The 21,939-nt window shown below is 29.0% G+C and overlaps 1 protein-coding gene across 3 annotated transcripts in view; it reads left to right on the forward strand.

Annotated features, from left to right (window-relative positions):
* The first annotated feature begins 5,510 nt into the window (after window positions 1-5,510).
* Window positions 5,511-21,939, forward strand: part of LOC143243898 (carbonic anhydrase 1-like) — a 74,677-nt gene continuing 58,248 nt past the window's right edge. For all 3 annotated transcript variants that reach the window (XM_076487661.1, XM_076487663.1, XM_076487662.1), the window contains exon 1: window positions 5,511-5,626. In XM_076487661.1, coding sequence (XP_076343776.1) covers window positions 5,587-5,626 — 40 coding nt within the window. In that variant the 5' untranslated portion in view covers window positions 5,511-5,586. The remainder of the gene's footprint in view (window positions 5,627-21,939) is intronic.

Below are 21,939 nucleotides of genomic sequence, written 5' to 3' on the forward strand. Positions count from 1 at the left end.
TGGCCACTTTTGATGTAATCTCCCTTTTCACAGAAGTCCCAACAACTGAAGCTGCAAGATAGTTTTAGAACTTTATATTCAGGACCCCAACCCATTGGCACACATCTCTAGCAACCTTTATAGAATTCATTACCACCAAAACTAACTTTATGTTCAATAACTTAAACTACCTACAAATAAATGGCCTAAGTATGGGGAATCCCGTGTCACCAGTTCTAGTCAACATTTCTACGTTGCAGATTAAATCCCAATTCAATTCAGCCTTACACCCACCACTATACTGGTACAGGTATGTTGATGATACAGTAACTGGATTCACATTTACAGAACACACACTTAGTTTTCTCAAACACGTTATCTCTATACACCCCAAGATTAAGTACAACCAGGAAGAAAAAACTAACCAAATGGCGTTTCTTAACCTCATTATCACAAGAACCGATACACAATTCAAAACAGAAATCCACAAAAAAATCACCCATACTGGACTATACAAACAAAAACTCAACATATTAAGAAACAAAATAAACACAGATACAACACTATGTTTACCTGATAAAATTAACAATGAAATCAACAAAATAAAACAACACTTCATCAACATCAACAAATTTCCTTCAAAAACAGATGAAAACATTATACGCACACTCCTAGATGAACAACATAGTCAACAACATTAAATCCCAAGATACAACAAATTACAAAACTTTACTCTGCTACATACCATATGTTGCCGACATTAGCGAAAAAATAACCAGCATTTGGAAAAAACTTATAAGAAAACACAACATTCCAGTAAACGCTAAATTTATTCAAAAACCAGGTACAAAACTAAAGTCTATACTGTGTAAAAACTACACTGACAAACACAACACCAACATAATTTGTAAAATACAATGCAACAACTGCCACGACTGCTATATTGGAGAAACAAGAACACAAAATAACACCTTCACACATTTTTGAGCACTGCAAACAAAATAAACACAACATAACCATAGAAAATACCCAGATACTAAATAGGGAAACAAATATAAACAAATGCAAAATTAAAGAAGCTCTGCTTATACAACAACTAAAACAAAAAACATTTATATCTATACTAATTAATAACCTAACAACTAACTGTAACGCCCCCTATAATCCCGTACACCCGTTTACGCTCTCGTCCCTATAACATGTGCTCGGCAACGATAAGTTGTAAACTCTGTTAATCTGAATATGACTTAGGAAGGTCGAAACCTTGTCCTCTACTTTATTTTAATAAAAGTTTTAATACCCAAACAAGCTGTCTTGAGATACATTTTTACTTCAAGTGGGTTTCTTGTCATCACAAGATATCTTTCTGTTCAGATACGGCCTTTAATGAAGCTAGTGTTAGCTCTTATTTAAGAGTAACGTGGCTGCGTTGTATCTACATTCAAGTAGTCAAGTAACATACATGTAGAAACTGTTCTGATTTTAAAATAAGGGCCCGGCATGTACAAGCGTGTTAAGGCGTGCGACCTGTAATCTGAGGGTCGCGGGTTCGCATTCCGGTCGCGCCAAACATGCTCGCCCTTTCAGCCGTGGAGGCGTTATAATGTTATGGTAAATCCCACTATTCGTTGGTAAAAGAGTAGCCCAAGAGTTGGCGGTGGGTGGTGATGACTAGCTGCCTTCCCTCTAGTCTTACACTGCTAAATTAGGGACAGCTAGCACAGATAGCCCTCGTGTAGCTTTGTGCGAAATTCCAAAACAAACAAACATTAAAATAAGTGAACCTCCTTCCTCATTTGTGTAATAAACTGCTCAAAAATATTAAAGGAACAAGTAATTTTTTATATAATTTATCTCAGTGTTTCAAATGTGATAATATTTTTTAGGTAATTTGCCTCATTTCAGTTCCATCTGTATCCAGTTTCTAATGTGTGATGAACGGTAAAACATGGAGAAAGAAAATTTTAAAAAATTACCAATATCACCAGAACTGATATCCCCTATGAAACAATATTTTAAACAGTTTACTTGCGTTTATTCAAGAAATGTTTGAAACGTTCAATATCTAGTGTGACCTCCATGGGCTGTGACACACTCCTGACACCGATTTGGCACACTTCAAATCAGTCTATCAATGTTATCTTAGGGTATGGCAGCTCACTCGTCTACCAGAGCTTGTCGGAGTTGCTGTACATTCTGAGGAGGGTGCTGGCGTTCACTAACACGCCTCGACAATATATCCCAACAATGTTCAATCGGATTTAAATCTGGAGATCTGGCGGGCCTCTCAAATGCATCTATTTCTTCCTCGTCAAGGAAGTCCATACACAGTCTGGCGACGTTGGCTCGCACGTTAACCTGCATGAGAATGAGCCCATCATTGACAGCATCGGCAAAATGCCTCACAATGGGTTTCAGAATATCGCCATACGTTCAGAGCACCTCTGTCGAGTATGAGTAGCTCCATGCGGCCACACAAGCATATGCCTGCCCAGACCATTACACAACCTCCTCCAGAAGCGTCGACTTTCTCAATGTTACAAGCGGAAAATCGCTCTCCTCGGCATCTCCACACTCTCGCACGCCCATCATCACGAGACACAGTGAACCTGCTCTCGTCTGTCGACAGCACGGTGGTCCATGGACGAAGTTCCCAGTCCAGGTGCTGACGAGCAAACTCCAACCTGACTGCAGGGTTTCGCGCTCTCAGAATACCTGCTCTTGCAGGCCTAAGGCGTCCTTCGTGCAGAAGATTGAAAACTGTTTGGGTCGACACACGGGTTCCAGTGGAATGCTGAAGGTCATTTAGCAGTGACTGAGCCGTGGCTAACCTGTCCCGCAGAGCGGTAGTAATGATGTAGTGGTCCTCTCTGGCTGTTGTGCAGCGATGACGGCCATGACCTGGTCTACTGTCATAAGAGTTCATGTCCTTGTAGAGTTGCCAAAGTCGATTGATGACGTTTGGTGACACACCGACACGCTATGCAACCCTCCTTTGGGTCTGGCCATCCTCCAGTATCTGGGCTGCCCTGGCCACCTCGTTCTCTGTCAGATGGCGCCTGACTGCTTGAGTACACAATATGAAGGTACACACTGACAAAACGAGCCGCAAAAGATCCATGTTGATGTTTGTTTCAAGAATTAATGAGGAATGCATAATTTCACGTAACAGTTGTATTTTCCTTGAGTGAGGTGAGTTCCGTTTGAGTTGCTTCAAACTTCACTCGCAAGCTTAAAAATGCACTTACAGACGAACGGATATGTTTTTCATACACAAATTTAGTTATGACAAAAATATACTGAAATATGTACTTGTTCCTTTAGTTTTCTTGAGCAGTATATTTCTTCTACGTCACGAACGTTACAAGGGGACGTTATAGCGAGTTGTAGCTCAGATCTGTAAATGTTCCATTTAGTTTTTCTCCAAGATGGTATTGCAGTTTATACACTGGTAGATTTCTCTCGTATATTGTGTATATTTTGTTTGTCCACCCAGGCAAATAGCCTTTTTCAACATGATAATTCACTTTACTAATGTATACTTGTTAACCTACTTTGAATCAAAATGTTACTTTCGTGGGTACTTTGTAAAGTGTTATCCGCACCACTGACTGAATAGACTGGGTTTTTCTTCTTGGATACATTTTTAGGCAAAATTTCACGAGAAAATTTATTTGAATAGATGGCAACTGCCTGTTGTATAAAAGTTAAATGCAGAGAACAACTTTTCTTAAGTTTTCAACAGTCTGAAGACGAATGGAGGAAGACTTTAGAAACATTTTCTTCTATGCTTGTGTTTCTATAACTGCCAGTTGTCGTCCATTCAATTGAGTTTCATTATGATTAATGTCTGTTTATCTCATGCTAATGTTGTGATGATGTAATTGATTTTGTAAGTGAAATTTCGCCACATTACAGATTTAAAAGTGCGATTATATCTTTCTATTATAAATGCTTTTGTTTCATTATGGATGTCTTGTTCCGAAATATCGTTGAAAAAGATGATTAGTAAATTCTGTTCCAAATTGAGTTTGAAGTTTAGAAGGTTTTTGACCTTGTTTTAAAATCTGTGAAAGATCTGACAACTGTCGTGCCTTTCATATCCTTAACTAAAACAACTCATGTATAGTTACATAACACCTTGATACATATGGATAAATACCTAAATTGATTGTTATATTGACTTAAGCTCCATCAAACCAGGCTGTCAATATTCATTAGTTTCTCGAAACTATATCTTACTTGTTTGTGTTGAGTGTATATACCCTAATGATTTAACCAGTCTTTAACTTGCTTTAGAGTGACAGATTTGACATTTAAATAAAGGCTGTACTCCGCATTTGGGAAAAAAGTCCTTAAGCTGATATCAAGTGGTTAGTGTTCGGAACAAATATCACAGGTGCATTGCGTTATTCTAATTACAAATGATTCAACAAACATCCCTTGAAGGTTGGATGATACTGATAACATTAATAAAACTGTTTTATCAGGTGACTGAGAATATCTTTATTTATTATCAAATATTTTTTCATGAAAACTGAAATACTTTGGTCATAATATTTATTTATTTAGAAAAAGCTGTAGTTTATAATTGTCTTTTTTAATCTAAGATCTTTGCTTCAAGACCTTCATACACAACTGAAGAATGTGGTCTTCTAGAATCGATGGAGTCATTACTCCCAGTAGAAGTGGAGAACATACAATCTTCTTCTAGAGTAGATGGATTCATTACTTCCCATAAAACTGAAGAATGCAGTCATCTTCTAGAGTAGGTGAAAACATCAGCTCCACCACATTTTTTTTTTCAAAAAATTAAACAAATATTATTAATTTTTATAAATTAAAGTTATATACAGATTTTTTTCCAGACATTCCTCTTTATCCATTGCGAAGCGAAATTAAAGGGGTTTAAAGCATCATTTCACATCTGCCTATCTTTTTTTTTTTATCACAGGTCATTGCCAATAAAGTTTTTTGTTAATACCAAAAATCATCAGTTAGGCTAAACGATGAGAGATAAAATATAATATGAAACACTCTTTATGTATGCAGAAAAATACTTTGAAAGATGCTACTTAAACATCAAAAAACAGTGAAATATTTTCATTGCTTTGTTTATTTTCGGCGTTTAAACCATAAGTGTCTGAAAAGTAGACTCTAGAGAAACAAAGAATGTTGTTACATACAAAATTTGTGTACGTGTTACTTAGTATTTCCAATAATTTGACATCTTTAAAAAGTTAAATGGAAGAGTTATGTATTTAATAACAACCGTGTTTCTTTTAAATTTTGATAACTGAACTTACAAAAGTAATTAAATAGTGAGCTGTAAAATTGTTTGACTTTCAGGGATGTTTTAACTTCTGTAACGTTTCATAATACACGAAATTATCTTTTTCATAAAACAACTCTTCTAGCAGAAAGTAAAGAAGTAGAGTGAGAAAGCAGACGCGCACGTGCTGCCATCGCATTGGCTGAATCAACTTGTCAATAAAAAGATATTCTTAGTACTTGTTAAAGCTTGTATCTAAGTCTGGGCTACCAAGGGCAACAGTTGAGACAAAAGAACACTTAGAGCAGACCACACCAGGCTGTAGTAGAGATAAGATGGGCATTGGCATCGTGGTTTTACTTTCATTTCTGTTAGGTAAGTTGTGGTTTCATTAGTTTCATAATTGAGATCTTGTGAACATTTCCAAAATCACAGTATAGTAGATAAAGTTAATTCTGATAAGTCCATGCTTTCTTAGCTGTGAAGATGTAGGAGGAGCCAATGAGTAAAAGCGTGGAAAAATGTTTTTTTTTTCATGTTATATTTCTAAAAAAAACAGTTCATTATGTAATAGTTATTTAACTATCTAAACTATCAAAATATGAAAAAGTGCTGTTACAATTTTAATTTAAAAACAGATATTTTTATATTTTAAAAGCTTACATTAAGAAAAACATTTACATAGTTACCATGTAACAATGATGAACCGACTGAAAACTTGTTAATAATAATATCATATTCATTAAGGAAAACATTTATATAGTCACTCTGTAAGAACATTAAACCGATTGTAAACTGGTAACTATACTATTATATTAATTAGGAAGTACATTTACACAGCCACTCTGTAACAATGATAAAACGATTGTAAACTTGTTAGTATACTATCATATTAAGTAAGGAAAACATTTACATAATCACTCTCTACAATGATGAACCAATTCTAAACCTGTTAGTATACTATCATATTAATTAGGGAAAACATTACGTAGCCACTCTGTAACAATGATAAGCCGATTGTAAACTTGGTAATCATACTATCATATCAATTAGAAAAAAACATTTACATTGGCACTCTGTAACAAAGACGAAATGATTGTAAATTTGTTAATATATTTTCATATTAATTAAGGAAAACATTTATATAGTCACTCTGTAACAATGATGAACAGATTGTAAACTTGTTAGTATACTATCATATGAAGTAAGGAAAAATTTACATAATCACTCTGTTACAAAGATGAACCGTTTGTAAAATTGTTAATATACTATCATATTAATTAGGGAATACATTTACATAGCCACTCTGGAACAATGATAAACCGATTATAAACTTGTTTATCATACTATCATATTAATTAGGGAAAACATTTACATTGGCACTCTGTAACAAAGACGAACCGATTGTAAATTTGTTAATATATTATCATATTAATTAAGGAAAACATTTACATAGTTACAACTTAACAATGACGAACAGATCGTAAACTTGTTAGTATACTATTATATTAATTAGGAAGTACATTTCCATAGCCACTCTGTAACAATGATAAACCGATAGTAGAGTTGTTAGTATACTATCATATTAATTAAGGAAAACATTTACATAGTCACTATGTAACAATGATGAACAGATCGTAAACTTGTTAGTATACTATCATATTAATAAGGGAAAACAATTACATAGTCACTCTATAACAATGATAAACCGATTGTAAACTTGTAAGTATACTATCATATTAATAAGGGAAAAAATATACATAGGCATTCTGTAACAATAATGAACCGATTCTAAACTTGTTAGTATACTATCGTATTAATTAAGGAAAACATTTACATAACCACACTGTAACAAATATGAACCGATTGTAAACTTGTTAATATATTATCATATTAATTAAGTAAAACATTCACATAGATACTATGTAACAATGATGAACCGACTGTAAATTTGTTAATCATACCATCATATTAATTAAGGAAAACGTTTATGTAGTCACTCTGTAACAATGATGAAAAGATTGTAAACTTGTAAGTGTACTATCATATTAATAAGGGAAAACATTTACATAGGTACTCTGTAACAATGATGAACCGATTCTAAACTTGTTAGTATACTATCATATTAATTAAGGAAAACATTTACATATCACTCTGTAACAATGATGAACCGATTGTAAACTTGTTAATATACTATCATATTAATTAAGGAAAACATTTATATAGTCACTCTGTAACAATGATGAACAGATTGTAAACTTGTTAATCCTACTATCATATTAATTAAGGAAAACATTTACATATCCACTCTCTAACAATGATGAACCGATTCTAAACTTGTTAGTATACTATCATATTAATTAAGGAAAACATTTACATAGTCACTCTGTAACAATGATAAACCGATTGTAAACTTGTTAATCATACTATCATATTAATTAAGGAAAACATTTATATTAGCACTCTGTAACAATGATAAACCGATTGTAAACTTGTTAATATATATCATATTAATAAAGAAAACATTTACATAGTCACTCTGTAACAATGATGAACCGATTGTAAACTTGTTAAGTATACTATCATATTAATAATTGAAGAAAAATATACATAGTCATTCTGTAACAATGATGAACCGATTGTAAACTTGTTAGAATACTATCATATTAATTAAGGAAAACATTTACATTGGCACTCTGTAACAAAGATGAACCGACTGTAAACTTGTTAATCATACTATCATATTAATTAAGGAAAACATTTATATAGTCACTCTGTAACAATGATGAACAGATTGTAAACTTGTTAGTATACTATTATATTAATTAGGAAGTACATTTACATAGCCACTCTGTAACAATGATAAACCGATTGTAAACTTGTTAGTATACTATCATATTAATTAAAGAAAACATTTATGTAGTCACTCTGTAACAATGATGAACAGATTGTAAATTTGTTAGTATACTATCATATTAATTAGGAAAACATTTACATAGCCACTCTGTAACAATGATAAACAGATTGTAAACTTGTTAGTATACTATCATATTAATTAAGGAAAACATTTATATAGTCACTCTGTAACAATGATGAACCGACTGTAAACTTGTTAATCATACTATCATATTAATTAAGGAAAACATTTATATAGTCACTCTGTAACAATGATGAAAAGATTGTAAACTTGTTAGTATACTATCATATTAATAAGGAAAAAATTTACATAGGCATTCTCTTTAACAATGATGAACCGATTCTAAACTTGTTAGTATACTATCATATTAAGTAAGGAAAACATTTACATGATCACTCTGTAACAAAGAAGAACCGATTGTAAACTTGTTAGTATACTATCATATTAATTAAAGAAAACATTTACATAGTTACAATGCAACAATGATGAACCGACTGTAAACTTGTTAATCATACTATCATATTAATTAAGGAAAACATTTATATAGTCCCTCTGTAACAATGATGAACATATTGTAAACTTGTTAGTATATTATTATATTAATTAGGAAGTACATTTACATAGCCACTCTGTAACACTGATAAACCGATTGTAAACTTGTTAGAATACTATCATATTAAATAAGGAAAACATTTACATTGGCACTCTGTAACAAAGATGAACCGACTATAAACTTGTTAATCATACTATCATATTAATTAAGGAAAACATTTATATAGTCACTCTGTAACAATCATGAATAGATTGTAAATTTGTTAGTATACTATTATATTAATTAGGAAGTACATTTACATAGCCACTCTGTAACAATCATGAACCGATTCTAAATTTGTTAGTATACTATCATAATAAGTAAGGAAAACATTTACATGATCACTCTGTAACAAAGAAGAACCGATTGTAAACTTGTTAGTATACTATCATATTAATTAAAGAAAACATTTACATAGTTACAATGCAACAATGATGAACCGACTGTAAACTTGTTAATCATACTATCATATTAATTAAGGAAAACATTTATATAGTCACTCTGTAACAATGATGAACATATTGTAGACTTGTTAGTATACTATTAAATTAACTAGAAAGTACATTTCCATAGCCACTCTGTAACAAATATAAACCGATTGTAAACTTGTTAATAAACTATCATATTAATTAACGAAACCATTTACATAGTCACTCTGTAACAATGATGAACAGATTCTAAACTTTTAATACACTATCATATTAATTAAGGAAAACATTTATATAGTCACTCTGTAACAATGATGAACCGAGAGCAAACTTGTTAATCATACTATCATATTAATTGAGGAAAACATTTACATAGCCACTCTGTAACAATGATAAACCGATTGTAAACTTGTTAATATACTATCATATTAATTAACGAAACCATTTATTTAGTCACTCTGCAACAATGACGAACAGATTGTAAACTTATTAATATATTATCATATTAATAAAGGAAAACATTTACATAGTCACTCTGTAACAATGATGAACTGATTGTAAACTTGTAAGTATACTATCATATTAATAATTGAAGAAATATACATAGGGATTATGTAACAATGATGAACAGATTGTAAACTTTTAATACACTATCATTTTAATTAGGATAAACATTTATACAGTCACTCTGTAGAAATGATGAACCAACTGCAAACTTGTTAATCCTACTATCATATTAATTAAGGAAAACATTTACATAGCCACTCTCTAACAATGATGAACCGATTCAAAACCTGTTAGTATACTATCATATTAATTAGGGAAAAAATTTATGTAGCCAATCTGTAACAATGATAAACTGTTTGTGAACTTGTTAGTATACTATCATATTAAGTAAGGAAAACATTTACATAGCCACTCTGCAACAATGATAAACCGATTGTAAACTTGTTAGTATACTATCATATTAATTAAAGAAAACATTTACATAGTTACAATGCAACAATGATGAACCGACTGTAAACTTGTTAATCATATTATCATATTAATTAAGGAAAACATTTATATAGTCCCTCTGTAACAATGATGAACATATTGTAAACTTGTTAGTATATTATTATATTAATTAGGAAATACATTTACATAGCCACTCTGTAACACTGATAAACCGATTGTAAACTTGTTAGAATACTATCATATTAATTAAGGAAAACATTTACATTGGCACTCTGTAACAAAGATGAACCGACTATAAACTTGTTAATCATACTATCATATTAATTAAGGAAAACATTTATATAGTCACTCTGTAACAATCATGAATAGATTGTAAATTTGTTAGTATACTATTATATTAATTAGGAAGTACATTTACATAGCCACTCTGTAACAATGATAAACCGATTGTAAACTTGTTAGTATACTATCATATTAATTAAGGAAACCATTTATTTAGTCACTCTGCAACAATGACGAACAGATTGTAAACTTATTAATATATTATCATATTAATAAAGGAAAACATTTACATAGTCACTCTGTAACAATGATGAACTGATTGTAAACTTGTAAGTATACTATCATATTAATAATTGAAAAAATATACATAGGGATTATGTAACAATGATGAACAGATTGTAAACTTTTAATACACTATCATTTTAATTAGGATAAACATTTATACAGTCACTCTGTAGAAATGATGAACCAACTGCAAACTTGTTAATCCTACTATCATATTAATTAAGGAAAACATTTACATAGCCACTCTCTAACAATGATGAACCGATTCAAAACCTGTTAGTATACTATCATATTAATTAGGGAAAAATTTATGTAGCCATTCTGTAACAATGATAAACTGTTTGTGAACTTGTTAGTATACTATCATATTAAGTAAGGAAAACATTTACATAGCCACTCTGCAACAATGATAAACCGATTGTAAACTTGTTAGTATACTATCATATTAATTAAAGAAAACATTTACATAGTTACAATGCAACAATGATGAACCGACTGTAAACTTGTTAATCATACTATCATATTAATTAAGGAAAACATTTATATAGTCCCTCTGTAACAATGATGAACATATTGTAAACTTGTTAGTATATTATTATATTAATTAGGAAATACATTTACATAGCCACTCTGTAACACTGATAAACCGATTGTAAACTTGTTAGAATACTATCATATTAATTAAGGAAAACATTTACATTGGCACTCTGTAACAAAGATGAACCGACTATAAACTTGTTAATCATACTATCATATTAATTAAGGAAAACATTTATATAGTCACCCTGTAACAATGATGAACATATTGTAAACTTGTTAGTATACTATTAAATTAACTAGAAAGTACATTTCCATAGCCACTCTGTAACAAATATAAACCGATTGTAAACTTGTTAATAAACTATCATATTAATTAACGAAACCATTTACATAGTCACTCTGTAACAATGATGAACAGATTCTAAACTTTTAATACACTATCATTTTAATTAGGGAAAACATTTATATAGTCACTCTGTGACAATGATGAACCGAGAGAAAACTTGTTAATCATACTATCATATTAATTGAGGAAAACATTTACCTTGGCACTCTGTAACAAAGATAAACCGATTGTAAACATGTTAATATACTATCATATTAATTAACGAAACCATTTATTTAGTCACTCTGCAACAATGACGAACAGATTGTAAACTTATTAATATATTGACATATTAATAAAGGAAATCATTTACATAGTCACACTGTAACAATCATGAAATGATTGTAAAAGTGTTAGTATACTATCATATTAATTACAGAAAACATTTACATAGTTACAATGCAACAATGATGAACCGACTGTAAACTTGTTAATCATACTATCATATTAATTAAAGAAAACATTTATATAGTCCCTCTGTAACAATGATGAACATATTGTAAACTTGTTAGTATATTATTATATTAATTAGGAAATACATTTACATAGCCACTCTGTAACACTGATAAACCGATTGTAAACATGTTAGAATACTATCATATTAATTAAGGAAAACATTTACATTGGCACTCTGTAACAAAGATGAACCGACTATAAACTTGTTAATCATACTATCATATTAATTAAGGAAAACATTTACATAGCCACTCTCTAACAATAATGAACCGATTCAAAACCTGTTAGTATACTATCATATTAATTAGGGAAAAAATTTATGTAGCCAATCTGTAACAATGATAAACTGTTTGTGAACTTGTTAGTATACTATCATATTAAGTAAGGAAAACATTTACATGATCACTCTGTAACAAAGAAGAACCGATTGTAAACTTGTTAGTATACTATCATATTAATTAAAGAAAACATTTACATAGTTACAATGCAACAATGATGAACCGACTGTAAACTTGTTAATCATACTATCATATTAATTAAGGAAAACATTTATATAGTCCCTCTGTAACAATGATGAACATATTGTAAACTTGTTAGTATATTATTATATTAATTAGGAAATACATTTACATAGCCACTCTGTAACACTGATAAACCGATTGTAAACTTGTTAGAATACTATCATATTAATTAAGGAAAACATTTACATTGGCACTCTGTAACAAAGATGAACCGACTATAAACTTGTTAATCATACTATCATATTAATTAAGGAAAACATTTATATAGTCACTCTGTAACAATCATGAATAGATTGTAAATTTGTTAGTATACTATTATATTAATTAGGAAGTACATTTACATAGCCACTCTGTAACAATGATAAACCGATTGTAAACTTGTTAGTATACTATCATATTAATTAAGGAAAACATTTATATAGTCACTCTGTAACAATGATGAACATATTGTAGACTTGTTAGTATACTATTAAATTAACTAGAAAGTACATTTCCATAGCCACTCTGTAACAAATATAAACCGATTGTAAACTTGTTAATAAACTATCATATTAATTAACGAAACCATTTACATAGTCACTCTGTAACAATGATGAACAGATTCTAAACTTTTAATACACTATCATTTTAATTAGGGAAAACATTTATATAGTCACTCTGTGACAATGATGAACCGAGAGCAAACTTGTTAATCATACTATCATATTAATTGAGGAAAACATTTACCTTGGCACTCTGTAACAAAGATAAACCGATTGTAAACATGTTAATATACTATCATATTAATTAACGAAACCATTTATTTAGTCACTCTGCAACAATGACGAACAGATTGTAAACTTATTAATATATTATCATATTAATAAAGGAAATCATTTACATAGTCACACTGTAACAATCATGAAATGATTGTAAAAGTGTTAGAATACTATCATATTAATTAAGGAAAACATTTACATTGGCACTCTGTAACAAAGATGAACCGACTATAAACTTGTTAATCATACTATCATATTAATTAAGGAAAACATTTATATAGTCACTCTGTAACAATCATGAATAGATTGTAAATTTGTTAGTATACTATTATATTAATTAGGAAGTACATTTACATAGCCACTCTGTAACAATGATAAACCGATTGTAAACTTGTTAGTATACTATCATATTAATTAACGAAACCATTTATTTAGTCACTCTGCAACAATGACGAACAGATTGTAAACTTATTAATATATTATCATATTAATAAAGGAAAACATTTACATAGTCACTCTATAACAATGATGAACTGATTGTAAACTTGTAAGTATACTATCATATTAATAATTGAAAAAATATACATAGGGAATATGTAACAATGATGAACAGATTGTAAACTTTTAATACACTATCATTTTAATTAGGATAAACATTTATACAGTCACTCTGTAGAAATGATGAACCAACTGCAAACTTGTTAATCCTACTATCATATTAATTAAGGAAAACATTTACATAGCCACTCTCTAACAATGATGAACCGATTCAAAACCTGTTAGTATACTATCATATTAATTAGGGAAAAAATTTATGTAGCCATTCTGTAACAATGATAAACTGTTGGTGAACTTGTTAGTATACTATCATATTAAGTAAGGAAAACATTTACATAGCCACTCTGCAACAATGATAAACCGATTGTAAACTTGTTAGTATACTATCATATTAATTAAAGAAAACATTTACATAGTTACAATGCAACAATGATGAACCGACTGTAAACTTGTTAATCATACTATCATATTAATTAAGGAAAACATTTATATAATCCCTCTGTAACAATGATGAACATATTGTAAACTTGTTAGTATATTATTATATTAATTAGGAAATACATTTACATAGCCACTCTGTAACACTGATAAACCGATTGTAAACTTGTTAGAATACTATCATATTAATTAAGGAAAACATTTACATTGGCACTCTGTAACAAAGATGAACCGACTATAAACTTGTTAATCATACTATCATATTATTTAAGGAAAACATTTATATAGTCACCCTGTAACAATGATGAACATATTGTAGACTTGTTAGTATACTATTAAATTAACTAGAAAGTACATTTCCATAGCCACTCTGTAACAAATATAAACCGATTGTAAACTTGTTAATAAACTATCATATTAATTAACGAAACCATTTACATAGTCACTCTGTAACAATGATGAACAGATTCTAAACTTTTAATACACTATCATTTTAATTAGGAAAACATTTATATAGTCACTCTGTGACAATGATGAACCGAGAGAAAACTTGTTAATCATACTATCATATTAATTGAGGAAAACATTTACCTTGGCACTCTGTAACAAAGATAAACCGATTGTAAACATGTTAATATACTATCATATTAATTAACGAAACCATTTATTTAGTCACTCTGCAACAATGACGAACAGATTGTAAACTTATTAATATATTGACATATTAATAAAGGAAATCATTTACATAGTCACACTGTAACAATCATGAAATGATTGTAAAAGTGTTAGTATACTATCATATTAATTACAGAAAATATTTACATAGTTACAATGCAACAATGATGAACCGACTGTAAACTTGTTAATCATACTATCATATTAATTAAAGAAAACATTTATATAGTCCCTCTGTAACAATGATGAACATATTGTAAACTTGTTAGTATATTATTATATTAATTAGGAAGTACATTTACATAGCCACTCTGTAACACTGATAAACCGATTGTAAACTTGTTAGAATACTATCATATTAATTAAGGAAACCATTTATTTAGTCACTCTGCAACAATGACGAACAGATTGTAAACTTATTAATATATTATCATATTAATAAAGGAAAACATTTACATAGTCACTCTGTAACAATGATGAACTGATTGTAAACTTGTAAGTATACTATCATATTAATAATTGAAAAAATATACATAGGGATTATGTAACAATGATGAACAGATTGTAAACTTTTAATACACTATCATTTTAATTAGGATAAACATTTATACAGTCACTCTGTAGAAATGATGAACCAACTGCAAACTTGTTAATCCTACTATCATATTAATTAAGGAAAACATTTACATAGCCACTCTCTAACAATGATGAACCGATTCAAAACCTGTTAGTATACTATCATATTAATTAGGGAAAAAATTTATGTAGCCATTCTGTAACAATGATAAACTGTTTGTGAACTTGTTAGTATACTATCATATTAAGTAAGGAAAACATTTACATAGCCACTCTGCAACAATGATAAACCGATTGTAAACTTGTTAGTATACTATCATATTAATTAAAGAAAACATTTACATAGTTACAATGCAACAATGATGAACCGACTGTAAACTTGTTAATCATACTATCATATTAATTAAGGAAAACATTTATATAGTCCCTCTGTAACAATGATGAACATATTGTAAACTTGTTAGTATATTATTATATTAATTAGGAAATACATTTACATAGCCACTCTGTAACACTGATAAACCGATTGTAAACTTGTTAGAATACTATCATATTAATTAAGGAAAACATTTACATTGGCACTCTGTAACAAAGATGAACCGACTATAAACTTGTTAATCATACTATCATATTATTTAAGGAAAACATTTATATAGTCACCCTGTAACAATGATGAACATATTGTAGACTTGTTAGTATACTATTAAATTAACTAGAAAGTACATTTCCATAGCCACTCTGTAACAAATATAAACCGATTGTAAACTTGTTAATAAACTATCATATTAATTAACGAAACCATTTACATAGTCACTCTGTAACAATGATGAACAGATTCTAAACTTTTAATACACTATCATTTTAATTAGGGAAAACATTTATATAGTCACTCTGTGACAATGATGAACCGAGAGAAAACTTGTTAATCATACTATCATATTAATTGAGGAAAACATTTACCTTGGCACTCTGTAACAAAGATAAACCGATTGTAAACATGTTAATATACTATCATATTAATTAACGAAACCATTTATTTAGTCACTCTGCAACAATGACGAACAGATTGTAAACTTATTAATATATTGACATATTAATAAAGGAAATCATTTACATAGTCACACTGTAACAATCATGAAATGATTGTAAAAGTGTTAGTATACTATCATATTAATTACAGAAAACATTTACATAGTTACAATGCAACAATGATGAACCGACTGTAAACTTGTTAATCATACTATCATATTAATTAAAGAAAACATTTATATAGTCCCTCTGTAACAATGATGAACATATTGTAAACTTGTTAGTATATTATTATATTAATTAGGAAATACATTTACATAGCCACTCTGTAACACTGATAAACCGATTGTAAACATGTTAGAATACTATCATATTAATTAAGGAAAACATTTACATTGGCACTCTGTAACAAAGATGAACCGACTATAAACTTGTTAATCATACTATCATATTAATTAAGGAAAACATTTACATAGCCACTCTGTAACAATGATGAACCGATTGTAAACTTGTTAGTATACTATCATATTAATTAGGGAAAAAATTTACATAGCCAATCTGTAACAATGATAAACTGATTGTAAACTTGTTAGTATACTATCATATTAATTAAGGAAAACATTTACATAGCCACTCTGTAACAATGATAAACTGATTGTAAACTTGTTAGTATACTATCATATTAATTAAAGAAAACATTTACATAGTTACAATGCAACAATGATGAACCGACTGTAAACTTGTTAATCATACTATCATATTAATTAAGGAAAACATTTACATAGCCACTCTCTAACAATGATGAACCGATTCAAAACCTGTTAGTATACTATCATATTAATTAGGGAAAAAATTTATGTAGCCAATCTGTAACAATGATAAACTGTTTGTGAACTTGTTAGTATACTATCATATTAAGTAAGGAAAACATTTACATAGCCACTCTGCAACAATGATAAACTGATTGTAAACTTGTTAGTATACTATCATATTAATTAAAGAAAACATTTACATAGTTACAATGCAACAATGATGAACCGACTGTAAACTTGTTAATCATACTATCATATTAATTAAGGAAAACATTTATATAGTCCCTCTGTAACAATGATGAACATATTGTAAACTTGTTAGTATATTATTATATTAATTAGGAAATACATTTACATAGCCACTCTGTAACACTGATAAACCGATTGTAAACTTGTTAGAATACTATCATATTAATTAAGGAAAACATTTACATTGGCACTCTGTAACAAAGATGAACCGACTATAAACTTGTTAATCATACTATCATATTAATTAAGGAAAACATTTACATAGTTACAATGCAACAATGATGAACCGACTGTAAACTTGTTAATCATACTATCATATTAATTAAGGAAAACATTTATATAATCCCTCTGTAACAATGATGAACATATTGTAAACTTGTTAGTATACTATTATATTAATTAGGAAATACATTTACATAGCCACTCTGTAACACTGATAAACCGATTGTAAACTTGTTAGAATACTATCATATTAATTAAGGAAAACATTTACATTGGCACTCTGTAACAAAGATGAACCGACTATAAACTTCTTAATCATACTATCATATTATTTAAGGAAAACATTTATATAGTCACCCTGTAACAATGATGAACATATTGTAGACTTGTTAGTATACTATTAAATTAACTAGAAAGTACATTTCCATAGCCACTCTGTAACAAATATAAACCGATTGTAAACTTGTTAATAAACTATCATATTAATTAACGAAACCATTTACATAGTCACTCTGTAACAATGATGAACAGATTCTAAACTTTTAATACACTATCATTTTAATTAGGAAAACATTTATATAGTCACTCTGTGACAATGATGAACCGAGAGAAAACTTGTTAATCATACTATCATATTAATTGAGGAAAACATTTACCTTGGCACTCTGTAACAAAGATAAACCGATTGTAAACATGTTAATATACTATCATATTAATTAACGAAACCATTTATTTAGTCACTCTGCAACAATGACGAACAGATTGTAAACTTATTAATATATTACATATTAATAAAGGAAATCATTTACATAGTCACACTGTAACAATCATGAAATGATTGTAAAAGTGTTAGTATACTATCATATTAATTACAGAAAACATTTACATAGTTACAATGCAACAATGATGAACCGACTGTAAACTTGTTAATCATACTATCATATTAATTAAAGAAAACATTTATATAGTCCCTCTGTAACAATGATGAACATATTGTAAACTTGTTAGTATATTATTATATTAATTAGGAAATACATTTACATAGCCACTCTGTAACACTGATAAACCGATTGTAAACTTGTTAGAATACTATCATATTAATTAAGGAAAACATTTACATTGGCACTCTGTAACAAAGATGAACCGACTATAAACTTGTTAATCATACTATCATATTAATTAAGGAAAACATTTACATAGCCACTCTGTAACAATGATAAACTGATTGTAAACTTGTTAGTATACTATCATATTAATTAAAGAAAACATTTACATAGTTACAATGCAACAATGATGAACCGACTGTAAACTTGTTAATCATACTATCATATTAATTAAGGAAAACATTTATATAGTCCCTCTGTAACAATGATGAACATATTGTAAACTTGTTAGTATATTATTATATTAATTAGGAAATACATTTACATAGCCACTCTGTAACACTGATAAACCGATTGTAAACTTGTTAGAATACTATCATATTAATTAAGGAAAACATTTACATTGGCACTCTGTAACAAAGATGAACCGACTATAAACTTGTTAATCATACTATCATATTAATTAAGGAAAACATTTATATAGTCACTCTGTAACAATCATGAATAGATTGTAAATTTGTTAGTATACTATTATATTAATTAGGAAGTACATTTACATAGCCACTCTGTAACAATGATAAACCGATTGTAAACTTGTTAGTATACTATCATATTAATTAAGGAAAACATTTATATAGTCACTCTGTAACAATGATGAACATATTGTAGACTTGTTAGTATACTATTAAATTAACTAGAAAGTACATTTCCATAGCCACTCTGTAACAAATATAAACCGATTGTAAACTTGTTAATAAACTATCATATTAATTAACGAAACCATTTACATAGTCACTCTGTAACAATGATGAACAGATTCTAAACTTTTAATACACTATCATTTTAATTAGGGAAAACATTTATATAGTCACTCTGTGACAATGATGAACCGAGAGCAAACTTGTTAATCATACTATCATATTAATTGAGGAAAACATTTACCTTGGCACTCTGTAACAAAGATAAACCGATTGTAAACATGTTAATATACTATCATATTAATTAACGAAACCATTTATTTAGTCACTCTGCAACAATGACGAACAGATTGTAAACTTGTTAATATATTATCATATTAATAAAGGAAATCATTTACATAGTCACACTGTAACAATCATGAAATGATTGTAAAAGTGTTAGAATACTATCATATTAATTAAGGAAAACATTTACATTGGCACTCTGTAACAATGATGAACCGACTATAAACTTGTTAATCATACTATCATATTAATTAAGGAAAACATTTATATAGTCACTCTGTAACAATGATGAATAGATTGTAAACTTGTTAGTATACTATTATATTAATTAGGAAGTACATTTACATAGCCACTCTGTAACAATGATAAACCGATTGTAAACTTGTTAGTATACTATCATATTAATTAACGAAACCATTTATTTAGTCACTCTGCAACAATGATGAACAGATTGTAAACTTGTTAATATATTATCATATTAATAAAGGAAAACATTTACATAGTCACTCTGTAACAATGATGAACTGATTGTAAACTTGTAAGTATACTATCATATTAATAATTGAAAAAATATACATAGGGAATATGTAACAATGATGAACAGATTGTAAACTTTTAATACACTATCATTTTAATTAGGAAAACATTTATACAGTCACTCTGTAGAAATGATGAACCAACTGCAAACTTGTTAATCCTACTATCATATTAATTAAGGAAAACATTTACATAGCCACTCTCTAACAATGATGAACCGATTCAAAACCTGTTAGTATACTATCATATTAATTAGGGAAAAAATTTATGTAGCCATTCTGTAACAATGATAAACTGTTTGTGATCTTGTTAGTATACTATCATATTAAGTAAGGAAAACATTTACATAGCCACTCTGCAACAATGATAAACCGATTGTAAACTTGTTAGTATACTATCATATTAATTAAAGAAAACATTTACATAGTTACAATGCAACAATGATGAACCGACTGTAAACTTGTTAATCATACTATCATATTAATTAAGGAAAACATTTATATAGTCCCTCTGTAACAATGATGAACATATTGTAAACTTGTTAGTATATTATTATATTAATTAGGAAATACATTTACATAGCCACTCTGTAACACTGATAAACCGATTGTAAACTTGTTAGAATACTATCATATTAATTAAGGAAAACATTTACATTGGCACTCTGTAACAAAGATGAACCGACTATAAACTTGTTAATCATACTATCATATTAATTAAGGAAAACATTTATATAGTCACTCTGTAACAATGATGAACATATTGTAGACTTGTTAGTATACTATTAAATTAACTAGAAAGTACATTTCCATAGCCACTCTGTAACAAATATAAACCGATTGTAAACTTGTTAATAAACTATCATATTAATTAACGAAACCATTTACATAGTCACTCTGTAACAATGATGAACAGATTCTAAACTTTTAATACACTATCATTTTAATTAGGGAAAACATTTATATAGTCACTCTGTGACAATGATGAACCGAGAGAAAACTTGTTAATCATACTATCATATTAATTGAGGAAAACATTTACCTTGGCACTCTGTAACAAAGATAAACCGATTGTAAACATGTTAATATACTATCATATTAATTAACGAAACCATTTATTTAGTCACTCTGCAACAATGACGAACAGATTGTAAACTTATTAATATATTACATATTAATAAAGGAAATCATTTACATAGTCACACTGTAACAATCATGAAATGATTGTAAAAGTGTTAGTATACTATCATATTAATTACAGAAAATATTTACATAGTTATAATGCAACAATGATGAACCGACTGTAAACTTGTTAATCATACTATCATATTAATTAAAGAAAACATTTATATAGTCCCTCTGTAACAATGATGAACATATTGTAAA

Source organism: Tachypleus tridentatus, chromosome 2, assembly GCF_004210375.1.
Source record: "Tachypleus tridentatus isolate NWPU-2018 chromosome 2, ASM421037v1, whole genome shotgun sequence".
Lineage (NCBI taxonomy): Eukaryota > Metazoa > Arthropoda > Merostomata > Xiphosura > Limulidae > Tachypleus > Tachypleus tridentatus.